This window comes from Pteropus medius, unplaced genomic scaffold (assembly GCF_902729225.1).
Source record: "Pteropus medius unplaced genomic scaffold, Ma_sr-lr_union100, whole genome shotgun sequence".
Taxonomy (NCBI): domain Eukaryota; kingdom Metazoa; phylum Chordata; class Mammalia; order Chiroptera; family Pteropodidae; genus Pteropus; species Pteropus medius.
The window spans coordinates 23,954,371-23,981,702 of NW_024350319.1; the positions used below are offsets into that span (position 1 = coordinate 23,954,371).

General features: G+C 34.1%; 1 protein-coding gene across 1 annotated transcript; it reads left to right on the forward strand.

Annotated features, from left to right (window-relative positions):
* Nucleotides 1-1,387: 1,387 nt before the first annotated feature.
* On the forward strand, nt 1,388-19,505 carry GLIPR1L2 (GLIPR1 like 2). Its single transcript, XM_039838479.1, has 4 exons — nt 1,388-1,750; nt 6,039-6,284; nt 8,760-8,863; nt 19,391-19,505. Exons 1-4 carry the CDS (start codon nt 1,517-1,519, stop codon nt 19,503-19,505), a joined length of 699 nt encoding a protein of 232 aa, XP_039694413.1. The 5' UTR covers nt 1,388-1,516.
* The last annotated feature ends 7,827 nt before the right edge of the window (nt 19,506-27,332 follow it).

Genomic DNA, 27,332 nt, shown 5'->3' on the forward strand with positions numbered 1-27,332 from the left:
AATTTCTTTGTAATCTAAGATTGCACCAATTCTGATTATCTCATGCTTTACTATAGCAATTTTCATAATCTAACAGTACCAACATAACAAAGGAATGCCATCTTTCAGCACCTTTCACTCTTAAAATAGGCTCTGGTGATACAACACATTCTTAGCCTTTTCGACTCTCCTGGCACATTACATATTTTTTCTTTGTTTAGAATGCACTCTTTCACCTGTGCGCTTCATTTTCTTGATGTCACATTCTCCAGAATGGCTTCCCTGGTTCTCAAAAATGTTAGTTGCCCTATATGATGCCATAACATTTTGGCTTTGTATTTTTCAGTTGGTATAAAAGTTACCAATTTGCTAGATCTCTAAACTGTAAGCTACTTGGAAGTAGGGTCTGTATCTTGTCCACCTGTCTTTCTCAACCCCCTAAAACATTGCCTGATAATAAATATTTACTAAAAGACTAAAGGTATGAATGAAATCATCTTGTGATGTCTATTGCTTTCCATTGTGTACACCATAGATAATTTTTAAAAACACATTTCTTTTTAGATATTTTGTTCAACCAGTTGCAATGCTTTCTTTGTGGCAAAATTCTGCCCCGGTGTTAATGATAGCTTAATGCTATGAAGTACGTTATACGCAAATGTGTATCCCCAAACAAATACACGCTTTTATTTTGTGCCCTGAGGTTATATTCTTCAAAGCAAGTTTTTCTTGAACAAAATGTTTGGAGTAAAAAGCCCAGGCTAAAATCTGGTAGGACACTAGCCATTTTTATGTAAAAGAAGAAATGAAAACAAAAAGATCTTACCTATTGCGAACTAGACAATTTGTCAGAGAAGAATACTGATATTCCAGGCTGTCTATAAAATGCTGGTGAGAGAAGAGATGGAAATATTTGAACCTGATGAGAATTTGATGATTCCTAGTCTACCCGGTAAATGCTGAGCTTTCCAATCTTCCATTTATTTTGTGATTTTCCACAAAGGGTCATTAAAACAGAGAGAACAGCTCAATAGGAAGTCCACCTCGAAAAAAGTATTTTTCTCTCCATGATGAAAATAAAGGGGGGGTGGGGGGCTTCCTGAATTAAATTCTCAACAGGTAAGAATAAAAAAAATTAACTGAATTTTCATCAGTATCACAGAAGAATGTTCATTTACCCTTGCATAACTAGAAGGTTCCTCAGGCATGCTCATTATTTAGCAACTGGCATTTACTGTACATATGGTCCATTAATAAACGATGACACATCATTTGGTTTCAGAAGTCCTCTCTGGATAATATCTAACTACATTAATTAGTTTAGTGAAGACCCTACACTCATTTAACTCAAGCCTCTTTGGTGAGTTCAGCCCACGGTTGGAGAGAGCTTCCCCCACCCTGCAGTCCTGGCTTCCCCACACACTTTTCCCTCCTCTCCCTGCGAGGCGGGACCCGGCTTGCCTGCACCGCCTTGTGGATTGGCAGGTCACCGGGGCGGGTCGGCGCGTGCGCACTGGCCTCCTGCGGCCGGTGGACCATGGAGGCCCCAAAGCTCTTCGCCCTGGAGGGGCACTTCCAATCCGTTCCCTTGACGCGAGGGGGCGTTTTGAAGCTGTGGCTGTGCGAGTCCTGGGTACTGCTTCTGGCTTCCGTTTTGAGCGCGGAATTTTTGCCACACGAAGAGGACGTAGATTTTATCAATGAGTACGTGAACCTCCACAATGATCTCCGAGGCAACGTCATGCCCCGAGGGGCTAACTTGCGCTTCATGGTGAGGCCCTGAGGCGGTTGCCCGAACCTCCAGCAACCCTTGTCACGACGCACCCCCTAGGCCTCATAAAGCCTGGGCCACTGCTCTGAGGCTCAAGGATCGCGTGGAGACGCGCTTTTAGTTTGGGTTTAAAAATAATGTGCCACTGTCACATATTTATTACCAAGATTTTGCACAGGGCTGGGACTAAGATGAGTGGAGGCACACATCTGAGCTGCAAAATTTAGGACGTCTTCAGTTCGAGAAAATGATAGTTTAATTTTTTTTTTAATTTAAAAATCAGTGCAAAAATATTGACGAAAATATCAATTTAAACAACAGGGCTTTTGGTCTTGAATTAGGGGGCAGTGAGTGAAGCACTCTCGATCACGATGATGCAAGTGAAAATTCAGATCCTGTTTTTATTTAAAATTTTGATTTTTCCATCAGGAATGTTTTTACACTAATTTTGCCTTTTAAAAATATTATTTACCTAGATTATTGAGTTTTTTGTATCCACCCTAAATTTTGCTCCCGAGGAAGTGTCTCAGTAACCTCGCCCTAATCTAGCCCTTAATTTGCATTGTCTCACAACGTTGTTTGTATTTCTTTTCCATTGACACCTCCACCCCCTCATTTCTTTTTAACATCTCATCAGCTCCTCCCTTGTTGCTATGGGGTCGTTGCGATTGTCATTAAAAATGACTACAAAATTAATTAGGTAAATAATTTTTTTATCAGGCAGTTAGCTTCCAATTTACATTATAAATGATATTACAAGGACTATCTCCCTAGACAAAAGACTTTTCTTCCTTCTGGTTTAGTTCCTTAGGACAAATTCCAAAAATGGGATAAATAAATTAAGGATGTAATATTTTTAATTTACATGATGTATGACGATTGCTATTCTAGAGGGTTGTGCCAGATTAATTAAATAGCAGCAGTATATAAATGTTCTGTTTTCACCACATCCCCACTGGTTTGGGCATTCTTAATCACTTGCTAAACATTATAATTATAAACCGGTACTTCATTTAATGTTAATTTTTAAATGCTATTTTGATTGGTCCTATTTTAGTTCTTTCTTGTTCATTTTCTTTTCCTTTGGTTTTGTCAGTGTATTCCTCTTCTGTTTATATATTTTCTCCTACCAACATTAGGATTTAGTACTGTTTGCTGAAGATAGTTTTTTTCCAAGATAATTTTTGGCTTTTGAACTTAATCATAGAATTTGGGGATATTTGAAGTTTTAGTTATATTCCCCCCTTTCTCATTTATTCCAAGTTCGAAGAGTAGCCTCCCTTCTGATAATTAATAAACACACAATACTTTATAATAAAACTTCTTAAAGCTTATATATTTCTAATCTGTAAATATCATCTTTCAAACATAAAGAAAATATAGAAAATATAGCAGACACATATGTACCTGATATATAGATATTTATATATAGATATGTAGATATCTATTATCTTATTATATAAATATTTTAAAAGGAATTTTATATTGGGTACAGTTAAAAGCTGGGGGCTTATCAAAAAACATTTGAAGAAACAACAATGGCAGGATGACATTTAGACTATAAGTACTGAGAGTTTGTGAGGTCTATCCAAGAGTTTCAGTCTGGGCAAGGCCACTCTGCTGACCTAAATGGCTTTTTGATGACCTTTGGGGCATTAGCTCCTACTACTCTTGTACTAGCAGTGGCCAAAACTGTACGGTGGCGCCATGAGAAATCAACTTGCCCATTGACACCAGTGCCGTGATTCTCTAGCAATGAGCTCTACAAACAAATGACTTTTTCATTATTTTGTTGACAGCTGGACATCAGCTCTAAAACTCTCTCTCCCAAGTACTAACTGGTAAAAGGTACACCTCAACTAAATTTGGACTTTATTCCCTTCATCTCCCCTTGCCTGGAACAATAGTGTAATTAAACTATCATTGATTTGGAGTATGTTATTTTTTATTAGCTTATTAAAATACATTATAATTCCCACAGTGAACCTGTGTTCAATAATATACTGGCAAAACAAACTCAGTCTCTGAACATAATTTTGCCACCCAAACAAAACAGCATGGAGAGTCCTCAAAATATTAAAAGTAGAACTGCTGTATGATCCAGCAATTCCACTTCTGGGTATATATCCAAAGGAAATGGAAACAGGATCTCAGAGAGACATCTGCACTCCCATGTTCATTCCAACATTATTTACAATAGCCAAGATATGTAAACAACCTAAGTATCCATGGATGAATGGATAAAGAAGTGAGATATATATATATATGATTATATATATATATATATATATTATATATATATATATATATATATATATATATAAATGATAAGGATACTATTCAGGATGCTATTCCCACGGCCTGGAAATCCTACCATTTTACAGCTTAACTTGGACCTATAAAGTCGATATGTTAAATGAAATACAGGAAAGACAAAAAGCTACATGGCATTACTTACATGTGTAATCTAAAAAAAAAAAAAAAAATACTCATAGAAACAGAATACAAAAGTAGTTTCCAGGATCTAGGGGCGAGGAAAATAGGAAGAAATTGGTAAAAGGGTAGTGATCGTAGTTAATAATTTTTTTAAAAGAAGAAAATTTATAACTTCATATAATTTTTATATAATTTTTTTAAAAGAAGAAAATTTAGTCTCTGAAAATACAACTGTAATTTTAAGGTTGAGCAAAGGAATTTGTAAATATTATAACTTTTGCACACCGTCATGGGAAGCAATGAAGTAAAATACTTATGAACTGGAGCTGAGAGTTAGACTTCCTGGGTTTAAATTCAGGCTCCACAATTTACTGACTATAAGTGGCTATATGAAATCTACTTAACTTGCTTGTGTTTTTGTTAACTTTTTTTGAGGAACAGAAAAAAATAATAATGCATACCTCATAAGGTTATTTTGAACATTAAGTGAAATAATGCATAAATTAATAGAATGACTGATACATAGTAGCATGTGGTATATAAATAATATGCAAAATAAAGCAGTAGAAGGATGTTCCATGAAATGTTTGCAAATAAGAACCAATGTAGTGGAATTGGTAACATTATATGCTGTCTATACTATGGAATACTAGGTAGAAATTGCAAAAATTATGAAGATCTAGTTGTGCTAATATGGAATAATCTAAGTGAAAACTGCAAGTTGCAGATCAATACTATTGTGTATATATGATTACAAAAGTGCAAGGGAAAAAATCACAAAATACCCATTTAAAACATCCATTTGTATCTTATGTGTGAATGTGTGTATATATAGATGGAAAAATGTTTACATAGCAATTTTTAAACAATGATTACCTTTGTGGGGGAGTAATTGGAAGGTATTCTAAAGGCCTGATTTTTTCTTTTCTGTAACATATTTTCTATATTGTATATATATATATATATATATATATATATATATATGAAATTAACTAAAAACTCAAGGAAATCTTAGTATTCGTTTTCAGAAATGTTTACTTTCAGGGACACTGTAACATATGTACTTAGCATTTTGGTTTTACAGCTATTTTGTTGATTTTTTCAATGTGCGTTTTTGTTCTTGTTCTTAACTAAACAATGAAATTAATGAGCCTCTAAATAATGATAAAAGTATACATTTCTGGATAGTTCCAGATAGCTAGTCAGAGAGCAGCATGTTGTGAATTTTTATCACATTTCTGGGAACATCCATAAAACTTTACATGTGCCTCCTTTCTAACATTTACTAACTACCACTATGTGTTAAAATTTTATATGTATATATTTTACATATATACTTATATACATACATATATAATATCCCAGGTTGTTATCCTAACAATAAGCAACTAAGGAACAAAATTTATGCCTGACTTCATATTTTATTTCTCACAATACAATAGTTTGCATAAAATCAGTGCTTGATAAATAGTTCTTAGATAATTATTTTAAATGATTATATTATTATATATAAAAGGCATGAGATTAAAAATATATATTCTAAAGATACCACATGAGTATTATACAGTCTGAATAGACTACATTTAATAGTATTATAATCGCTTGCATTATCTAACAATCTGATTTTTTAACTACAGATATATGCATAGTCCCTGGCCTCAGAAAATAGTTTCATTTATGATTATCTCAAATAAATTTTTCTCATAGAAATGCCACAAACAAGACCCAGAAGCACAAAGTTAGAATTGTTTTTCTTAAATCTATCTATGAAAACTCGAGGAAAATAATTTAGAGCACAAAGAAACCTCATTACTATGATTTTGTTTTCTTTGCTTTTTGCATTTTTTTACAGACTTGGGATGTAGCTTTGTCACGGACTGCAAGAGCCTGGGGAAAAAAATGTGTGTGGGAGCATAATATTCATTTAGAAGACCTAAAAATGGCCCATCCTAAATTTAATGGTATTGGTGAAAATATGTGGGTCGGCCCTGAAAATGAATTTACTCCAAGTGTTGCTATCAGAAGTTGGTATGCAGAGAGGAAAAAGTACATTTTTGAAAATAACAGTTGCTCTGGTGACTGTTCTCATTATTTACAGGTATCTAATTTCTATATTATTAATTTAATGGACTCATTAATTGCTTTACTACTAAGTTTTATTGATTGTTTCAATTTTATAAACTCAAATGGTAAAATTATTCTAAAAAGTCAAAATTTTTATCAGTCCTAGATCATCAAATATCTATAATTCCATCTCTTATGTGAACTATACGATTAAAACATTCCTTTAAATACAGGAAATTAATCTCCATATCCAAAGATGAAAGGTGATTTTCTGAAAATAATTCATACCGGAAAAGGAAGTGAGAAACCAGGATATAAAAATTGTTTTTTAAATCATTGACTATAAACATAAGTAAAAATCTTGATTTTTTTGCACAGATCAATAAGCATACTACAACATTTAAAATCAGTATGCATACTAAAACATTTAAAATGCAAATTAATAGCATTTCCCTGTCTCATGTCTAACAATCTACCTTTACACTATATGCTCCAAGAATAATGAACCACTTGTTATTTCCTGTACTTACATTTATTATTTCACACATCACATTATTTTATAATCATCGGTATAAGATACTACACTAAAGGAAGGGACCTTGTCTTCTCATCTGTATATTCTCTACACAACAATATGACATTTAGGTCTTCAATAAATATTTGTATCAGGAATCAAGAAATTGAATGAACTTACATGCTGATTTAAAATATTATTTTTTCAATCAGACACTACGTTTTATGTAAAATTTAAAATTTTGGAACTTTTTCATGTTGAACTCATTCATGTCTTTGTTTCATCAGATGAGTTATGTTTCAAAAAAGTTTGATCTTTCTTCTGGAAAGTAATAGTGGTTCTTCACTGTCTTATTCATGTCAAAGCTAGACTTAATATGACTTCAGTACTCTCAGTAAACCAAGTCTACTCCTTGACCTACTCCTCTGCATTTCTTACTCCGTAATTCTAGTATTCAGACATTTTTGTTTCCTATGTTTGACCTAACTCTGTTGCAGACTTTCTCTTCTCTATCCTCTCAATGCATCACTCCTTAGGAATCAATTTTTAAAACCACTAAGGCTTGATATAAAGAGAAAAGAAAACCGAAATGGTTCCCCTATACCCCAGAGAGGTTAACAACAAAACAAGTACTTTTCTGTAACTTGAAAGCATAGAAATATTAAAGCCATACAGAGAATTTCTGGGAATGTTACTGGTGCTTAGTCCGTGGATCAGTGCTTGGATCGCCCACGAAAGATTTGCGTGGAGGTCCATCGCTAGAAGAAAGACAGCAGGCAAAGAGTAGCAAACAGAAGAGATTTTATTAAGTTCGCTTGAGAGAAAATCCAAACAGGCAGCTTGATTGGAGTGCACTGAGAAATTGAGAGTCCGAGTTTTATATAGGCCATAGGATATTTTTTCTTTCTTTCTTTTTTCTTTCCTTTTTTTTTTTTTTTGTCCCTCCTACCTCGAATGACAGGACTTTCCTGCTCCTCCTGTACACCCTCCTACACCAAGCCTGGACATGTGTGGTGTGGGTCGGTAGGTGGGAAGGCATAAGCCGGCACCGTGGGGACGTTTTGAGGGTAGGCGCATGTTCATTTAACTAATTTTGCCTACACCAGTTGAGGCCCCCAGAGTAAGATCATATAATGGTCATATGCAGTTGAATGACCAAGGGGGAGCGTGGCGAGGGGGGAGGGGGCGTAGCGGGGAGGAACAAGGAAGGCACCAGGAGCCCCCAGATATCTAGCCTGTCCATCTAGTTTGGATATATGTTTCATTACAATATCCTTTTGCATACATTCTGCCTAGCAGACTTGCAGCCCTCCTTAACCCTTTATTGTTTCTCTCCCCCTGGCTCATATTTACCTATCTACCTACCCTGTCAAAAATATCTTTAATTATGCTCATATTTTCACTCCAATTTAAGATGTGCTTTTGCTTCTATAAAAATTGAGCTCTTTTATTCATTTTTTTAATTGAAAGGCCCAAACTCCAATCTTATAATGAAATTTCTTCAACAAGGGAAGAGAAATGCTAACGGCATTCAATTACTTATCTCTACTCATGCTTTGCTTTTCCTTTCCTTCCATAAACTTAAGTCTCTCTTTTTCTCCCTTCTGTTCACAACTTTCATTTTCCCCAACCCTTTCTCCTCTCTTTCCCTCTTCCTGTATGCCAATAACCTAGAACTCTCAGATTCAACAAGAGTTTGAAAACCGATTCAGCAGGTGGGCCTTCCTTTGGCTCTAAAGGATTATTCTGGATCAGCTTTTCTTGAACTCTTTATCTACAGTATTGGTAGAACCTATTAAAGTTTCCTGTAAATACAGTGTTGGAAATGCTTTCCTAAACCCACGACAATTCTCTACCTGCATCCAAATGAAGAGTAGTTCATGTTTTGTCAATTATTTAAAGGTTTTATGTGCATTGAAGATACTATTGTTTATAATAAGGCAGAGTAAATGTTTAGAATTAAATTTCATGTTTTCATTGAAATTTTTGTTTTAGCTTGTTTGGGACAGGTCTCACAAAGTTGGTTGTGCTGTTACCCCATGTTCAAAAATTGGATATATTAAACATGCAGCACTTTTTATATGCAACTATGCACCAGGGTAAGTTACTTCAAATTTTAAGAAGAATATAAAATTAAATTGGGAATTTTTCAAGGTTAAGTTTTCCTAATTTTCAATATATTCTTATAAATGTCTGCGAATTATAAAATAATTGAATATAAGATAGTAAAGACTTCATATTGAAATATTTTCAATTCCATATTGAAATAAGTCATAATTTGGGCATATTGATATTATGTACAGACTAGCCACGAATTACTTCCTACAGGAATTTTAAATTTGGTATTATTTCAAAATATCTGGACTAATTAGCATAGGCTTTAAATTATTTTCCAAAATAGTTTATTCTCATATTAGTAATAAAAGTCTAAAGAAAATAAGGTTAGATGTGTTAAAATGTTTGTTATATGAATTATTTCAGGAGTACATCAGTTTTGTAACATAAAGGACACTTTTAATTGACTAGTCTTTGGAGGTACATTATTTCTTGAAGCTAATCTCATACATATAAGAAATGTTCAAAAGTTTAGCTTGTTTGGGACAGGTCTCACAAATATAAGAAATCAGAATATCTCAGAGATGGAAGAGTACTTTAAAAGTTCTAGTCAAGCTATCCGTAAGTTTGAATTCTTTCTTACTTACCATGTGATTATTTACCCTATATCTGAATACCTTCCTATGACAGGAAATAACTACCTTCCAAAATATCCTCCATCTCTAGAGAAGTCTGTTGGAAAGTCTCAAGTTTTCTTACAGGTCAATATGATACTGTAAGTAATTATTATTAAAATGTCCTACTAAGCAAGAAAATATCCTAATCAGTATGTCAAGGCAACGGTAGAAATTGACTATATGCTAGTAGTATTGAGAAGGAATTTCTGCTAAATAAAATGCTTCTGAAACTAAAACAAAAAGAAAAAAATGACATTGCTTACTGATTGTATTCCCCCAGATAGGGAAAACAACAGAACAGTGATACGTCAGAGTAGACCCAGAAAGCCCCTTCCTGATGGAAAGCTCTACTGACTTTGAATACAGACATGCAAAACAAGTCTGGAATGTAGTCATTGCAAAACTCTTTAGATCTCCTTTTATTCCTAAAGACCGGAAGCGTTGGGATAATATCTATTACATGTAGAAACTTTTGAAAGTTAACTACTAATTAGTATTGAAAATTCAGAGAAGTAGGCACTGGTGGTGGAGAAGGAAAAGGTTCCGCTGGGGCAGTAGTCCATATATGCACTCAACAGCTATGTACAAGGCTCTGATCTATCTATAACAAGACCAAAAAAGGCTGACCATATTTAGTTTATAGTCTTGGAAGGGAGACAAACGATGAGTAAGTGAACACATAAATAAATAATATTTAATTAGAAAATAAAATATACCATAAAATTAAAGGAAGATAAGCAAACAGAATAACTAGTATGGCATATAAATAGGGTAGTTACAAAAAGAGGTAGCATTTGAGCTGAAAGTCAAATAAAAAGAAGATAGCTTAAGAATAATTCAGGTAGAAATAAGAGCATGCATAAAACCCCTGATCTTGAAATGAGTTTAAAATATTTGAGAAATTATTAACTGTGATTAGAGGTAGGAGCTGAGGTAGAGAGTCTCGTGACTGTTATACCAAATAGAATACCATAGGCCATATTAAGAATTTTGGAATTATTCTAAGTAATGGAAAGCCATTAAAAAGTCTTAAGCAAGTGAGTGACATGATCTCATCTATGTTTTGAAAAGAACTCTCGAAAAAAATTACTCTTGCTACTGTGTCAGGAATGAATATAGGGGAACAAAAGTGCAAAGAAGAAGCGAGCACAATTAGGAGATTGTTTCTATAGTGTAAGCTACAGACTGTGGTATCTTAGATTAGAGTTTTAGCATGTGGATTGGTTTTCTATTGTTGAATAATAAATTTCTGCAAGCTTAGTGACTTAAAACAGCACCCATTTATTTTCAAACAGTTCTGTAGTTTATAAGTCCAGGTACAGTGTGGCTGGATTCTCTGCTCAGTGTCTCAAAGGCCAAAATCAACATGTTGATTGGGTTCGTATCTGGGGGCTCTGAGGGAGACTCTCCTTCCAAGCTTGTTCAGGTTGTTAGCAGAATTCAACTTAATGTGGTTATAGGACTCGAGTTTTCATTTCCTTGCTGGCTCTCAGCCAGGGGTTGCTCTCAGTTTCTTGACACTGTCCACATTCCTTGACACATGGCTCCCACCATCTTCAAATAGGAAAATGTACATCAGATCCTTCTCATGCTTCAAACCTCTGACTCCTCTTCTATGATCGGTTAGAGAAAACTCTCTGCTTTAAAGTGCCCACGTGAATAGTTTCTCTATTTTAAGGTCAGCTGTGCCATATGACATAACTTAATCATAGAAGTAAAGTGCATTATATTTACTGTTCTAGGAATTACACAAGGCATGTATACCAGAGGTGGGAAAGCTTATGGTCCATATTAGAATTCTGCCTACCATAACATAGAAATTGTGAGGAAGGGTCAGTTTCCAGATATGTTATGAAAGTAGAGCTAATAATACCGGTGGATGGATTTGACTTTAGGGATAAGTGGAATAGCATAATCAAGAATGACACCCATGTCTTTAGTTTGAACAACTGGGTAAATGATGATACCATTAACTCAGGGAAGATCAAAAGATGTGTTTTATGTTTGAACACATTAGCTAGAAATATAAATATGGGAAATGTGAATTAATCTTGAAAAGAAACTAGCTATATAGAGGTCTGGGGTAAGTTTCTAAGTAGAGGTAACAGAGGGTGTAGAGGCCCCAAGGTAGAAATGAGTCACAGTCATGAATGAGATCACCTTATGAGAGAGCGAGTATGGAAACTTAATTTAAGAACTAAGTCTTAGAGCACTACAATATTTCAACTTCAGGCAAAGGAGCTAGCAAAGGAGCTAGCAAAGGAGAAAGAAGAAGGGCTAACAAGATAAGAAGGAAACCAAAACAATGCCAGTAAGAATACTTGGAAGCCAAGTAAAGTGGTTAACTTCATGAGATGCTCCTGAAAGAATTTAAAAAAAAAAAAAAATGAGGAAGGAGAGATGACAATTCCATTTGATAAGGCGAAGGTATTTGGTGACCTTCATAACAGTAGTGAATTTAGGAGTATCCCATGACTATGGTGATAAGACAAAGCTACTTCTAGTTGTTAGGATTACTCTTCTTTCCACCCACCTGTCCCATAGGCCTTTTTGTCTTGAAATATCTATCGACAATGTTTCCTTTGATACAAATATTGACAATTCTACCTGTGAAGGATCTAGGTTGGAATATATATTAGTCAATTTAGTCCACGTTTTATTTTATATATACTCAAAATAGGCAATCATAGCTAATTTTTTTAAGAATAGTTGGTAGAAAAATAAATCCATCAAAGTATTATGAAATACTGAGTAGAAATGAAAATAATAGAGACAAATTAAAAATAAAAATGTATAATGGGCTGACTGGTGACCGCCCCACCCCAAAAGATATATCCAGGTCCTAATACACAGAACTTGTGAAAATTAACTTACATGAGAGTGAATATTGCCTTACATGGCAAAAGACTTGATTAAGATGAGGATCTTGAGCGGAAGAATTTACCCTGGATTATTTGGCTGGGCCTTAAATCCAAGCACATGTATCCTCCTAAGACAGAGGGGCGGGGAGATTCATCACTAGACACATAGAAGAGGAGGAGGCAATGTGACCATGGAGAAAGAGGTTGGAGTGATATATATCTACAAACCAAGGAACTCCTGAAGCTACCAGAAACTGGAAGAGTCAAAATATTTCCCCCCTGAGCCTTTGGAGGAAGTATAATTCTGCCAACACTTTGATTTGAACTTCAGGCCTCTAGAACGGAGAATAAAATTTTGTTGTTTTAAACCACCCAGTTTGTAGTAATTTGTTAAAGTAGCCACAGGAAACTAATATAGAATGGAAGAATAAAACAGATTTGGCCATAGAGAAATATGAGTCAATGACCTTGAAAAATTTTCTCAGAATACAAAGATGGAGAATAGAAATCAAAATATATGTGAAAAAAGAAAGGAAATACTTAGGACAGATAAATCTACAAATTGGTGCTTCTAAAGAACAGAAAAGAATAAATGGAACAGAAATAATGATCAAAGAAATGTTTCTAATCTATAAAGATATTCATATAAAGATTAAGATAGCTTATAATGGATCAGAAAAAGCAAACTGAAACAATATTTATGTGTATAATATTTTAGTGATTTTTTTCAATTTCAAAGATGAAAAGGATGGCACACATAGGGCAACTTGATTGCTCTTCATGCAAAATAAACCTCAAAGATGAAGATTCATACATTTCTAAGCGAAATAAAACAATAAAATAAAATGATATTGATTAGATTAGCCTTAAACGCCTTAATATGACTTAAAATGTATATTTGAGGGAAAAGAGCCCATAGGATTGAGGAAAATCACTTGAATCTAAGCCTGTACCCTTAGAAAAAATAAATTTTAATGTCCAAAAGTGTTTAGTAAAGAAATTTTCTTTATTTGATAGTTAAAGAAATACAGTCTGGCAGGTGGTGCTATTTTCTTTACTTCATGAAAAGACAGCTAAAATACATCTTCCAGCCTCCCTAGAAATTTGGTAGGGCCATGTGACTGAGCTTTGGCTAAGGAATATAGGCCACTTCCAGGCCTGGCCTTTAAAAACTTCTTACATGATCCTTCACACTCGATCTTCTTCATCTGCTGGCTAGATACAGAGGTTCTGATGGAGAATTCAGATGTCCTAAAGGGTGGTAGAACCATAAGGTGACATGAGTCAGTGCCCCAGAATGACTGCATAGAGAAAAACTCTTCTCTACCACTGCCGACACCCAAGTACTATGACATGAATTCTGCCTACTACAGCATGGAAATGGCGAGGAAAGGTCAGATTCAAAATATAGTTTGAAGATGGAGCTAATAATACCTGCCAATAGTTTTCACTTTGGAGTGAATGGAATAATCAAGGATAATGCCTATGTCTTTAGTCTGAGCAGCTGTATGAATGATGATTCCATTAAATCAGATAAAAAGGACTTATAGAGGAGCAGAACTTGAGGGGGAAAATCAAGTGTTCTATTTCAAACACATGAGATGGAAAAATAAATGTGGGAAATGTAAGTGAATCATGTGAAAGAGCTAGTCAGATGAAGTTCTAGGATAGATTTCTAAATAGTAGTGGGAACTGCAGGTATAAAGACCCTGGAGCAGAACTGAATTCCCTGAGTGAAATTACCTTGTGAGAAAGTTAAGTATGGAAAGACGGAAAAGAAGACTCCTAAAGACTAAGCCCTACATCACTAAAATATTTCAACTTCAAGCAAAGTAGTATAAAGAGAAGCTAGTGAGATAAGAAGGAATGAATTGTGCTGGCAGATTTTTAAAATAACATTTACACTTATTTTCTCATCTATCTCTCTTAAGTGTATATGGGGTTGCTTTCTTTTCATGCTTTCCTGCATACATAATAATTTGTGTTTCAACAATATATCATGTTGTAATCATTCGGACATTTTGAATAGCAGTTTAAATACATAAAATGCAAACAACTCATTTAAAGTGATGACAATATTAAGAGCTTTGACAAATTCACAGATGCACGTTGACAACCATATCACATTCACTGCCTGGCCAACTGTGATTTTAAGACACCATCAATGTTAAGATGTATCTCGATTTTAGAGATGTTAAAATATGACAAGGTATGTATCTTAAAATCATAAAACATAGTATATAACTGAAAGAAAAGATTTACAAAACAACATATACCCTTATTGTGTACAATAAAATAAAAACATGTTATGCCAAACAACACTTTATTCATAGTTAAGTACAATATTCTAATCTATCTTGTATGTTAAAATGTTGGTTATGAAGCTCTAAATCTGATTTCACAAACTATTAATGGCTCATATCTTGCAGATGGAAAAAATAATTCCAATTTAAAATACTCTATATAAATGTTTGACAATGAAGAGAAGGAATGGGGTAGGTGTGTGAAGTTGAATGAAAGCAATTTTTTATCTTTGGTTGTTAATGCATTTTTATAAGCTAAAGAAAGCCATTAATAAATAGAGAATGATAGAATATATTAGAACATATAAGGGTTGAGGGGAGAATTGAAAGAGCAAGTTCTATCTGGAAAAAGCCAAGAGGAGAGAATTATAAGAAGAGAAAATAGAGAGATTCTTAATAGTGAATATTTTTCTTTCATTCTTATTTAATAGGGCTCATAAGGGTTTAATTTATTTTATTGATCTTTCAAAAGAAAAGATTTGTGGATTTATTAACCTTTTCTCATTTCTTTGTTTTCTATTTCATTATTTTGAGACATTCAATCTTCCAAGTATTTTTTACAGAGAGGAGCTGTTACTTGTTCTGTTTTTCTTAAGATATACAGCATTCCTTTATCTTTAATCCTATTAAATATTGAAGATAATTACAGTTATATATTTTCCTCCAATTATAATTTTTGCTGGACCTTAAGATCTCATATGATACAGCCTTTTTATTGTTGCTCTCTGTTGATTATAATTTTAGTTCACTTAAAAATATATATTTAACACTGAATGTATTCATGATAGAAAATTCAAAGGTACCAAGGTAATTTCACTCTGTATTTTTTATATGCACAAAATATATTTTTTAAGATAAAATATTAGGGAAAGGAAATATCAGTGTTTATTGATGTTAAGGTGTCTGATATTTAGGACCAGATCTCAAAGAGGAGAGGGCTGCAAAGAAGGACCCCAAAAAGCATATGCAAAAATTTTCTGTGAGTCCTTGGCCAACTCTTAAACTACCATATCAAGGCAAGATTCTGTAAGGATTAGATAGGAACAGTTGCACAGAGATTTCAGAAACTGCACAATGCTGAGAAAACAGAGTTGCTGTTTGGGTCAAGCCAAAATACAGAGATGTTGGTGAACAGCCTGGAGACTTACTAAGCAGAAGATAAAAATCCAGAGATTATGTATACATTTGACTATATAAAAATTTAAAACTAATTTATGCCTAAAGAAATATCATAGATAAAGCCAAAGAAAAAAATAATATACTGAAAATATATATTTGTGGAATATATGGCAGAGCTAGTCACCTTAATTTACAAAAAAAAAAAAAAAATTCATTAAAAACAAAAAGAAAGAGAAATGACCCAGGACAATAATGTGCAGAAGTTATGAAGAGGCTATTTTGAAATAACAGGTGTAAATAACAGCATTTGTAGGTAATTGTATTAAGTAATGAGAGACAGGAAATCGTCAAGAAAGATTCTCAGACTTATGACACAGATGTGAAAATATTGCCATTAACTGCAATGCAGAACACTGAGCCTTGGGGGAGGGAAGATGCTGAGTTCCATTTTAGACATAATGAATTTGAGTTGGCAGTCAGATATTCACTTTGAGATATTTAGTAAGCAGGTGGTTATATGGATCAGAAGCTCATGAGTGAGACATGGCATAGAACGAATATTTGGAGTGCCAGGATACATATGGTAATTGAAATCATGGGAGTAGATGGCATTGTCTGTGAGAGAGTACAGAGCGAGACGAGAAGAAGGCCTCTGAAATATCAGCCAACATTTAAAGGCAGTTAGAGGAAGATAAAATGAGAAGGAGGTACCTAAGAAGAGTGTCCAGACAGGAGAAAAAAACAAGAAGCAAATGGTATCATTGGAGGCACGGGGGAAAGAATGTTTTCAGAAGGAAGATGTAGTCTAAAATTTCAAATTCTAAGCAGTTGAGCAAAATAAGAACTTAAAAATATCAGATTTATAAAGAAGTTCATTGATAAACACAGGAAGAGCCATTTCTGTGGAGCAGAGGAAATTGATGCAAAGCTGGAATGAATCAAGAACTGTTTGATGTTGTCTTTATTTGTTTGTTTGTTTGTTTGTTTGTTTACTTATCTTAAATAGGAATGATGTGAGTATATTTAAATATTGACACAAATGATCTAAAATAGAATAAAAACAATTCTTTATAAAGAATAAAGATAGCGTATGTGTAAAGATAAATGTCCTAAGAAGGTGGAAGTGTATAAAAGAGATTAGCCTTAGGAGGAAAGAGAAGTAGTTGTATTAGAAAGGAAAGAAAGAGGGAATAGGTATATTTGTCATATTTAGTGACAAAAAATTTCTCAAGTTCCAATCTAAAGGCTATTATGTTTCTCTGTGAATTAAGACAGATCATATTCTGATAATAAAGGGGAAGGCAGTGAAGCTAGAATTTTAAGGATTGGGAAGGTTTGAAGTAATATTATGTAAAATGAGAGAGGAAGTTTACTAGGGAAATATAGAAAGATTCTCTACCTACTTGAGTGATTTTTCTCCAGCAGTACCAAGCAGCCTTGGGACAGACATGGAGCACACAGACAGTTAAGCTGCCTTCATGTTTCCTTCATATGGATATAAAGGATAATAGTGCAAGGGAGTTTCAAGGTTTTTGCTGAATATGCAAATATGAGAACATGCAAAGACCTAAGTTGGATAGAGAAGAGACAAAAGGATGGAGAAGGAGAACGTAAGAGATAAAATAAACTTGCAGCACCCATGAAATTAATGAACAAGTAAATGAGCAAGCAACTTGGGAGGACAGGAGTTGACAGATAGTGAGTGCAATATTTGATTTTGTGAGTTCAGAGGTTTTAGAGGATAACAAGATCCAGAGTCTGGCTACAAAAATGACAATTAGAGAGTGTTGGGAAGTTTTGTAATGGTGAAGATATTCAGTAACAGACCAAGTTATTGGACAAATCATCCACAAGCATATTGTAATCAGCTAGGTCCTAAAATGTAGGACAATGGCATAATTTTGACTAAAAGGGAGATTGTGAGCCAGGTGCCAAAATGAATAAGGAGGCATGATCAGAAGAAAGATGATAGCATGGAGAGCATGAGAGGATGGCACAGCAAAATAATACCAGTCTCTAAAGAGCTTCATCAGTGTTTAATTGTAGTCCTTAGTCTTTTAGGTCCAAGATGTGGAAATGAAGGAGATGTGACCAACTGAGTTTTATAGAAAGTGATATAAAGTAATGTAGCTTTGCACATATAAGGATAATTTAAGGCAGAAAATAACAGGATTCATGCTTTCCTTGACCTTGAATAGTCTAGGAAGTAGTCATGGAGTTTTGGCAGAGACAAATATATTAGATGTATCGGAAGGCGAGCCAGATAAGATCTCTAAAAGATAACCTTCCTTTCCGCTTATTGCATTGTATTTTTCTCTAGCTTATTGGGATAGATTCTTTAAATCTTCTTGGGAAACTCATAGATTTCCAGATGTGAATCAGAAGCCAGCATTGTGGTATTGCTCGATGATATATGGAAGTAATGAAAGTGAAAGGAGTTATTGTAGGTAGTGTAGTTATTCTGGCTAAATAAGATGAAAAGATCAACATCTGTCTGCTTTCGCCATTTTCTATGGACAATGTATAGACTATGTGAGTCTGCATGTAAACTTTGAAGAGAAGAATCTGTCTACAAATTATAATTGAATGTTGGGAAGTTTCGTGATGAAGTGCAGGCAATGAAAGTTTCCATCACCACCAGAATGTGTTCCCATTCTGGAACAGTATAGATCTATTATAAAATTTGAATAATAGTCTTTGAATGGACTTTGGGTTGGACATGGGTGTAGTAACCCATTATGCTATCCAAGTAACATGTTCTTATCAAGGTAGGGCCTGGACACATGTCCTATAGGTGGCAATATACTGAAAGTATGGCCAGATATGAGTCTCAGAAAAGTTCCAGGGACCTCTATGCCTAATTTTGGTTTTTACAGCTTCCAAAACACACTGAGTAAATAAGCAATCCTGTTTGAATTACCAAGATTCATGACCCTCCTCTCACTCAAAAGTATTTTTTCCCTACCTATCTCCCCTATCTTTCTTATCCTAGGTCTTTTATATAAACCTCCCAATTCATATCTACCTTTGGGCCTCTTTTCCTTACTTAGCTTTGGGCAATTGATGTAATAATTTCTCACTTCTCCTCTATGCTCTGTCCAATGGATTAAACCAACTTTGTAAAATTCCATTAAACTTATTTCCTTGTTTATATATTTATGTATTTCTCATGTAGACCTCAAAGTAATTCATGCAGCTGGGTCTTTGGAACAATAGGCATTTCAAGATTTTATAAACTCTTGAGAAATTAATATATTATTTCTACAGAGCTTTTTATATATTCGTGCCAACCAGAAAGCAATTAATTATAAAACATTCTATAACATCCAATTTTAAAGGAAAATTTCACTACAAAGTAAGATGAAAGAAGCTTTAAAACTCACTCATATTTAAATTACAATACTTTGTTTCAATGACATGGAAATTTCTTTCAGAAAAGACTGTTTTCTGGGAGAAAAAAGAAAGGGAAGATAGCATCTCCTATTTAAGTATTTCCTTGAGTCCTTTTCTTTAATTAAATCACCTTTATAACTAAAAATTAGTAACTATATTATTTAAATAACATAATATTTGAGACTTGTTCTAACTAAATGTTTTCTGCTTTTTTGTAGAGCAGCTCTGACGAGAAGGCCTTATAAATCAGGAGCAGTTTGTACTCAATGTAGCAGATATGACAGATGCACAGATTTTCTATGCAGTAAGATAAAGAAAATAACTTTAACATGAAAAAAATCCATAATGTGTAGGGACCACAAGAAAAATGAAGTGTCAACCGCTAGATTTTTCATTGTCATGTTAATATTGTTCCTTTGATCAGAATGGTTATTATATTAGCAAAAGAAGGTTGAAACTACTGCCTTCAGATTTTTCTAAACTACGCAGCCTTTTCTTCCTTCTCTTTCCTCTATTCCTGTTCCTAAGGATATAGCAGAATGCCTGAAAGAAGGAATGAGAACTAATACATATATATACCTTGAAAATTCTTCATGGTTAATTCCTGAAATAGCCTATTCGAGAATGACTGCTCCAAAAAATAGAATATTCCAACATATTTATAATGAGAAAAGAAGTGCATTAACAAATGTTTAATAGACTTTTTTTTTTTAGTTTCTTTCCCCCAAAATATTCTAAAGATAAAAGTAGAATATATGTTTGATTAAACTTTTAGTTTTTATCGAACGTAAGAGTATATAATTCAAAAGTATAACTTTGGAATATATGTGATGCTTAGAGGAATGTGATAGGGATAAATTCCGACAGTAAGGAGCATATTATGCATTTGTGCCACTGCTACAATGAATTCACCCTAACACCTCTGCCCTTGGCTCACTTGAATCAAGATATGAAGCCTTGCTCTTCTTCTTCCCCTTTTCTTTCTCTTTCTCAAAAATTCAGTCCTTAAGGCCATTAGGTTCGTCAGAACAAGATAGGAATCCACACAGAGGGCAGCCAGGTGTGACATGTTAGAGCCTAAGCAGGATGACAAGGAATCCATACACAGGACGGTGGCCATGGAGAGACAACCTAAGCAGGACAAGGATGCTGTCCACATGGGAATCTGGTCTTATGTGGGAAGTTAGAGCCCTCATGGAATGAATCAGTGTCCACACATGAGGTCAGGCTTAGGTATCAGAGACAGATCAGGATGAAGGAATGTCCGTGCAGGGGTGATTCAGTATGTGGTGTTTGAGCCAAGCAAGGTGAAGAGAGCGTCATCATGGGTTTGGAGAGAGAGGCCTGGCATGGAGTATAAGAGTCTGAGCAGGTGAGGAAGGCATCCATGGAAGGATGGTATGACACCGGTTGTTGAAGCTCAAGCATAATGAGAAGATTCACATAGGGGTGGCCTTGCCAGAGGTATTAAAACCTAAGCAAGTAGAAGGGTATCCATGTTTAGGGGCAACCTCGCATGAGTGTTGGAGTCCAAAGTAGGTGAGGAAGGCTTTGATGTGGGGGTGGTGGCTTGGCATGGGAGGGGTCAGAACCCTTCTATAGTAAGGAGCAAATCACACACTAGAGCAGTCCAGAGTTGGGTTTCAGAGTCTGAGCAGGGTGGAAGGGGCCCAATTGAAGAATCAGATTATAGATTGCCAGATTAAATTCAGAATGCCCAGTTAAATGTGAATTTCAGATAAATGAAAAATGTTTTTAGTAAAAGTATATCCCTAAAAAAGTATCTGTTGTTTTTAAAATTCAAATTTAACAGGGCATCCTATGTTTTTATTTGCTAAATCTGACATTATCAGCCTGGTGTAGAGTATCAAAGCCTAAGCAGAATGAGGAGGGGACCCAGGTAGGGGAGAGAGCAGAGGCAGTGATGGGAGATTGGAGGCATCCTGGGGGATTTATTAAATGAGTAAGTAGATTATGGATAATGGGAGCCAGTTTTCTTACTGTCAGAGAATGGAGTGCAAATGGAGTGTAAAGAAGGAAAACAAGCATGAATCTTGTGATAAATTAGAATTAGAGGTATTAGAACTTGAGAATTTTAATAAATATAAACATAGATGTAAATATTTATGTACATACATATGTATATTCCCTAGCTCTGAGGTGGACTTGAAGCAGTGGGCCCTTCACCCCGAAAGCAGTGAGCACAACTAGTGCACAATCTTGGTTTCTAAATTGTAGTGCACTAAAAGGAACTGAAACTCATTGGAGAAAGGTTAGACTCCAGGGCCAGAGCAGGAAAAATGCAGGATCAACCCAGAATATCTTTTTATACCTGAAAGCAAGGAAATTCTCAAAGAGTGATGGGACATGTAACAAAAAGGACACACAAGGACACAAAAGCCATCGTAAAGGGTTCTCACTGGTCAAATCTGAGACAGTTTGAGCATGGAAATAAGGATAATAGTAATCAATTATAACTCATTGGATAAAACAGGAAACTATAATTCATATTCATATAAATTAGTATGTTTACTTAGTTCCAAAATAACTCCCAATAAAAATACTTAATTACTAAGGGTAATTAGTAATTAGTTACTAAGATTAACTTCACAGTGGAGAAGCTTGGCAGAAACCATCCTAATAAAGTGATATAAGTGAGCATCATCGGCAATGGGAAAATCAAAACCAAAACCCGTACCACCTGAGAGGATGCAGTGAGAAGAGCAAAGCTTCATTTCTGTGGCATTCCTACCAAAGATGTGTAACCTAACCTAATCCCAGGGAAGCATCAAATAAATCCAAACTGCAGATTTGTTTTGAAAAGATAAGGATTTGTCTGCAAAATATCTGGCTTGTTATCTTCAATAATGTCGAGATTATGAATGTCAAATAAGGAATGAAGAATTGTCCCAGACTGAAGAAAATAAAGAGACACGAAAGCTACATGTAATATACAATCCTGAACATGATTCTTTTGCTGTAGAGGACACCATTAGCACAACTGGCAAAAATTGAATGAGGTCTAAAGATTAGATGGTAGTAATGTAACAATGTTAATTTTCTGATTTTGATGGCTATATTATGATCATATAGAAGAATATCCTTGTTCGTAGGAAATACTAAATACTCCGGATGATGAAGTATCAGATGATGAAGGTTTTTGTTGTAGTCCGGGGGAGAGAAGAGTCTCCTACTGGAGTATTTGTAAGAGAAATAGGATGAGACTAATTAGTATTTATGAAGCAAGATTAGCAAGTTTTGAAGACTAATTTGATATGGCGGTGAGAAAAATAGTCCAATATAAATATCAGGTTTGAGGTTTGGTGATTAATGGTGTGATTTATTGAGATACGAATTGTACAAACAGAAGAAGCAATGGAAAATAGATTATGAGTTCAGTTTTGATCATTATTAGTTTTAAACAGCTGTTTAAAAACTGAGTAGGTAAGACTAGTAAGCTGATCAGGGCTGTATTTCAGAATCATTAGCATATTGATAAGACTAAAAATATAAAAAAGAACTCATTGAAGTACAACTTATAGAGAAGAATAGTAAATACTAAGAATGGAATCCTAGGGAGGAAAAAATGAAAAATACTGAAAGAGAATGGGGGAAACAGTAGGAGAGAAACAGAAGTCTCCTAGTGTGCTCACTGAGCTGGCAACATGGAGATCTTTAGGGACCTTAGAGGGGTTTCAGAGGAATAGTAGGGTGACAACCAGATTTCAGGAATTGAAAGTGAGTGGAAAGTGAAGAAGTAAAAATATCTAGGGTAATATCACTGTCAAGAAGCTTGGTTGAGGAATTTCAGTTTAAAGTGGCATCGTACCAGTAGGTTCAAACAAAGCTTCTCCAAATTTTTCATTAAAATTCCAATAAAGACTCTTTCATTTAGCTGATCAGAAAATATTTATTTAGTAGTAACTATGTGCCAGACATTGCATCATGCAGTAGGGGTGAAATGATAAAGAGATAGACATACTTCCTGTCCTCATTGAACTTACAGTCTAACTAGTAAGATAGGCATTTAAAATAAGAAAAATATTATCGAAGATCAAACTATCATTTTTAAATTTTATTTATATAAAATTCTGTGAATTTTAACATATGTATATATTCTAGTTATCACCACTGCAATCAGGATACAGAGCAATTCCATCATGCCAATATTAATAATAAAATAATAATAATAACAATTCCCTTGTGTACCCTTTATAGTCTCACAATCCTCCTGCCCCTATTTCTGGCAACCTCCAACCTGTTTTGTCTTTTTGAGAGTGTCAATAAATGGAATCATACAGTTCGTAACCTTTGAAGACTGGCATCTTTCACTCAGCAAGATCCTTTGAGATTCATCCAAGTTATTGTATATATTAATAGTCCATTGTTTCTTTGCTGAGTAGTATTCAATTACATACATGCACCACAGTTTGTCGATCCATTCACTCATTGAAGGACATTTGGATTGTTTCAAGTTTTTGGCAATTATGAAGAGAGCTGCTATAAATATTTGTGTAACGGTTTTTGTGTAGATATGTTTTTATTTCTCTAGGATAAATATCCAGAAGTGAGATTGCTGAATCATGTGGTAACTATGTATTGAACATTATAGATAAATGCCAGATTGGTTCCAGAGTGACTGTACCATTTTGCAGGAATGAATGGTAATTCTAGTCACTTTGTTTTTTTTTAAGCACTTGGTACTGTCGGTATTTTCTACTTTAGCCATTCTAATTGGTGTGTAGTTAGTGTGTAGTGTAGCTATTCTAATCTCTTTATAGTTTTAATTTTTCATTTCCCTAATGGCTACTGATGTGGAACATATTTTCACATGCTCTTTGTCCTATTACATCCTCTTTGGTGAAGTGTCTGTTCAAATCCTTTGCCCATTTTTTAGGTGGATTGTTTATTTTATTTTTAATTTTGTGATTTCTTTATATATTATAGATATTGAAGGAGAACAGAGTTTGTGACCCCAAAATATGCCACTTTGGGATATTGATTATTTTAGGTGGGTTAACTTTAAGAAACAGCAGATAGGGGAGAAACTCTGGAAATCAAGTAGAATTTAACCTCTGAAAGGACATTTACATTTGTAAGGGAAATCTCCCTCTGTAAGGGTGTTTCCCCACTGTAGCAGGCTTGCTTTTACTATCAATGGAAAAAAAAAGGCTTTAGGCTTAAATCTGCATAACAATCTTACCTTGTTTTCTGTGCTTTGCATGATAATGACCATTAACTGACTGCCCACCCCTAGCATCTTTTGTCATTAGATGAAGGTGGTATTTAAGGTGATGGTTTCTGTCATTTTGGGGAATTACTCAGTTTTCCTGGGTCTCTCCCATGCTGACAAGAGCTACACATATTATTAAACTTTAATTTGTTTTCTTTTTTCTGCTAATTTGATTATTAGTCCAGCCAGAAGAACCTAAGGGTAGAGGATATTTTTTTCCTCCCCAACAATATAAATCCTTTAATTGACATGATTTGAAAATATTTTTTCTTACAGTTTGTAGCTTGTCTTTTCATTCTCTTAACTGTATCTTTCATGAAGCTAAGTTTTTAATTTTAATCAAATCCAACATACCATTTTTTTTCTTTTACAGACTGTTCTTTTAGTTATCATGTCTAAGAACTCTTCACATAATCTCAGGGTTCAAAGATTTTCTCCTATGGTTTCTTCTAAAAGTTTTGTAGTTTTACATTTAGATCTATGATCTATTTTAACTTAATTTTTGAATAAGATGTAAAGTTCATGCTAAAGTTTTGTGATTAATTGATTACACATGGAAAACCAAATATTCATCATTTGTGGAAAAGACTCTTTGCTATTTAATAGCTTTTGCACAGTTGTTAAAAATCAGTTTGAGCGTATTTGTGTGGATCTGTTTCTGGGTTCTCTATTCTCTTCCATTGATTTATGTGTCTATCCTTCAACCAAGCCCACATTGTTTTGATTACTGTAGCTATATAAAAGGCCTTTAATATCAGGTAGAATGATTCCTCCTACTTTATTCTTCTTTTAAATATTTTGTTTTAGCTATTCTAGTGCATGGACTTTCCATGTAAGTTTTATAATAGGCTTGTCTATGTCTACAAAAGTCTTTCTGGGATTTTGATAGAAATTGCATTAAACCTATTGATCAGTTTGGGGAGAATGGAATTGACTGTACTGAGTATGCCAATCCATAAACATAATTTTTTTCTCTATTTGTTTGGGTATTCTTTGAGTTCTTTTATCAGTGTTCTGTGGTTTTCAAAATATAAATTCTGTACATGTTTTATTAGTTATCTCTAAATGTTTCATTTTGGGGAGCTTTTGTAAATGGTGTTTTAATTTTTTTTTTGTTATCTCTTGGTTATTGATTTCTAGTTTAAATTCAAACATACTGTAATGGATTTCAGTTCTTTTAAATTTTTTAAGGTTTGTTTTGGATCTAAGATAAGTTCTACCTTAGTATATGTTTCATGAGTACTTTAAAGGAATGTGATTCTGCTATCATTGGGTATAATGTTCTACAAATGTTTATTAGATTCTGTTGGTTGATGCTGTTGTTTTTCTATATCCATGATGGTTTTGTTTTTGTTTTTGTTTGTTTTGTCTAGTTCTATCAATTTTTGAGAGAAGGATGTTGAGTTTCTGGCTATAATTGTAGATTTTTCTATTTTCCATTTCAGTTCTGTCAGTTTTTCTTCATGTATGTTGAAACTCTGTGGTTAGGTGCACATACAGTTAGAATTATTATACTTTATCCTGGTGAATTGACCATTTTATCAATAAATAATGTCCCTCTTTATCCCTGGCAATTTTGTTTACACTGAAGTGTAAATATAGCCACTTCATCTTTCTGTTTGTTTATGTTTATTATTAAACTACCTATATTTCTTATAGACAGCATGTAGTTGGGTCATGTTTTTTATCCATTCTGATGAGTACATGAGCCATACCAAAAAAAAAAAACCCAAAAACCTCCAATAAAAAAATGACAAAAAATATTGTTATATTGCCATGGAACCATTAGAAAATGAGAGCAAATATATCATCTTCAAAATACTTTAAAAACAAAACAAGAGATCAAAGGGAAGACACAAAGCTCAAAGAAGATATGGCAATACAACAATAAGAAACTGAAAGAAAAAAATAAAGCCATTATAGAAGTGAAGAGCACATTGAAAATAGCACAAGAAACAAAAAAATGCTGGAAAACACATAAAGGATATGGAGGTCATGACTGAGAAATGCAGGCAAGGAATTTAAAAAGATTAAAGAGAAAATGTTAAATATGCACTGATAAATCACATTCGACATGTGAATAATTGGAGGCCCTGAACAGAACCAAAACAATAGAAAAGAAAATAAGCTACAGATAGATATTTAGATATTGTAAGAAATAATTAAAAACTTCAGAAATAGAAATTCTTTAAACATTGGAAGTGCATAGTATGGAATGTAAATTGGTGCAGCCACTATGGTAAACATTTGGAGGTTCCCCAAGAAATTAAAAATAGAACTACCATTTGATCCCACAATTCTGCCTGTGAATATTTATCTGAAGAAAACAAAAACGATAACTTGAAAAGATATATGGACCCCCACGCTCATTGCAGCGTTATACACAATAGCCAAGATATGGAAACAACCTAAGTGTCTATCGATGAATGAATGGATAAGAAATTGTAGTATACAAAAAAAAAGGAAGAAAAAAAGATTGTAATATACATAAACAATTATTCAGTTATAAAAAAGAAAATCTTGCCATTTGTGACAACATGAATGGACCTTGAGAGCATCATGCTAAGTGAAATAAATCAGTCTTAGCTTAGATTCTTGATTCTGTAGATCTAATTCTTCATCTATACTAGAGAAGCTTCAGCCTTTTCTTTATATATTTTTTCCAACACTACACTATTTCTCTTCTCCTTGAGACTCTGATGACATGAATGTTAGTCCTCTATGCAGGATTGTCAATTGCCAATATCATTACTACTACACCGTGTAAAGTTAATTCTGTACTGTAGAGCCAAAACCAGGAACTAAGTACTTTTCTGTGAATAGAGAGGAAAGTTCAGGCTGGTCTCAAACTTCTCTACAATAATGGTCAATGCTAAGAGACAATAGAGTGATGCCTATATGGTCTTAATGCAAAAAAATGTCAACCA

Excerpts from the sequence above, each read along its gene's own strand:
- GLIPR1L2 (XM_039838479.1), top strand. The coding sequence starts at position 1,517 with ATGGAGGCCCCAAAGCTCTTCGCCCTGGAGGGGCACTTCCAATCCGTT. Across the intron at positions 1,751-6,038 it reads GGGCTAACTTGCGCTTCATG|ACTTGGGATGTAGCTTTGTC; the intron begins GTGAGGCCCTGA and ends ATTTTTTTACAG. Across the intron at positions 6,285-8,759 it reads ACTGTTCTCATTATTTACAG|CTTGTTTGGGACAGGTCTCA; the intron begins GTATCTAATTTC and ends TTTTTGTTTTAG.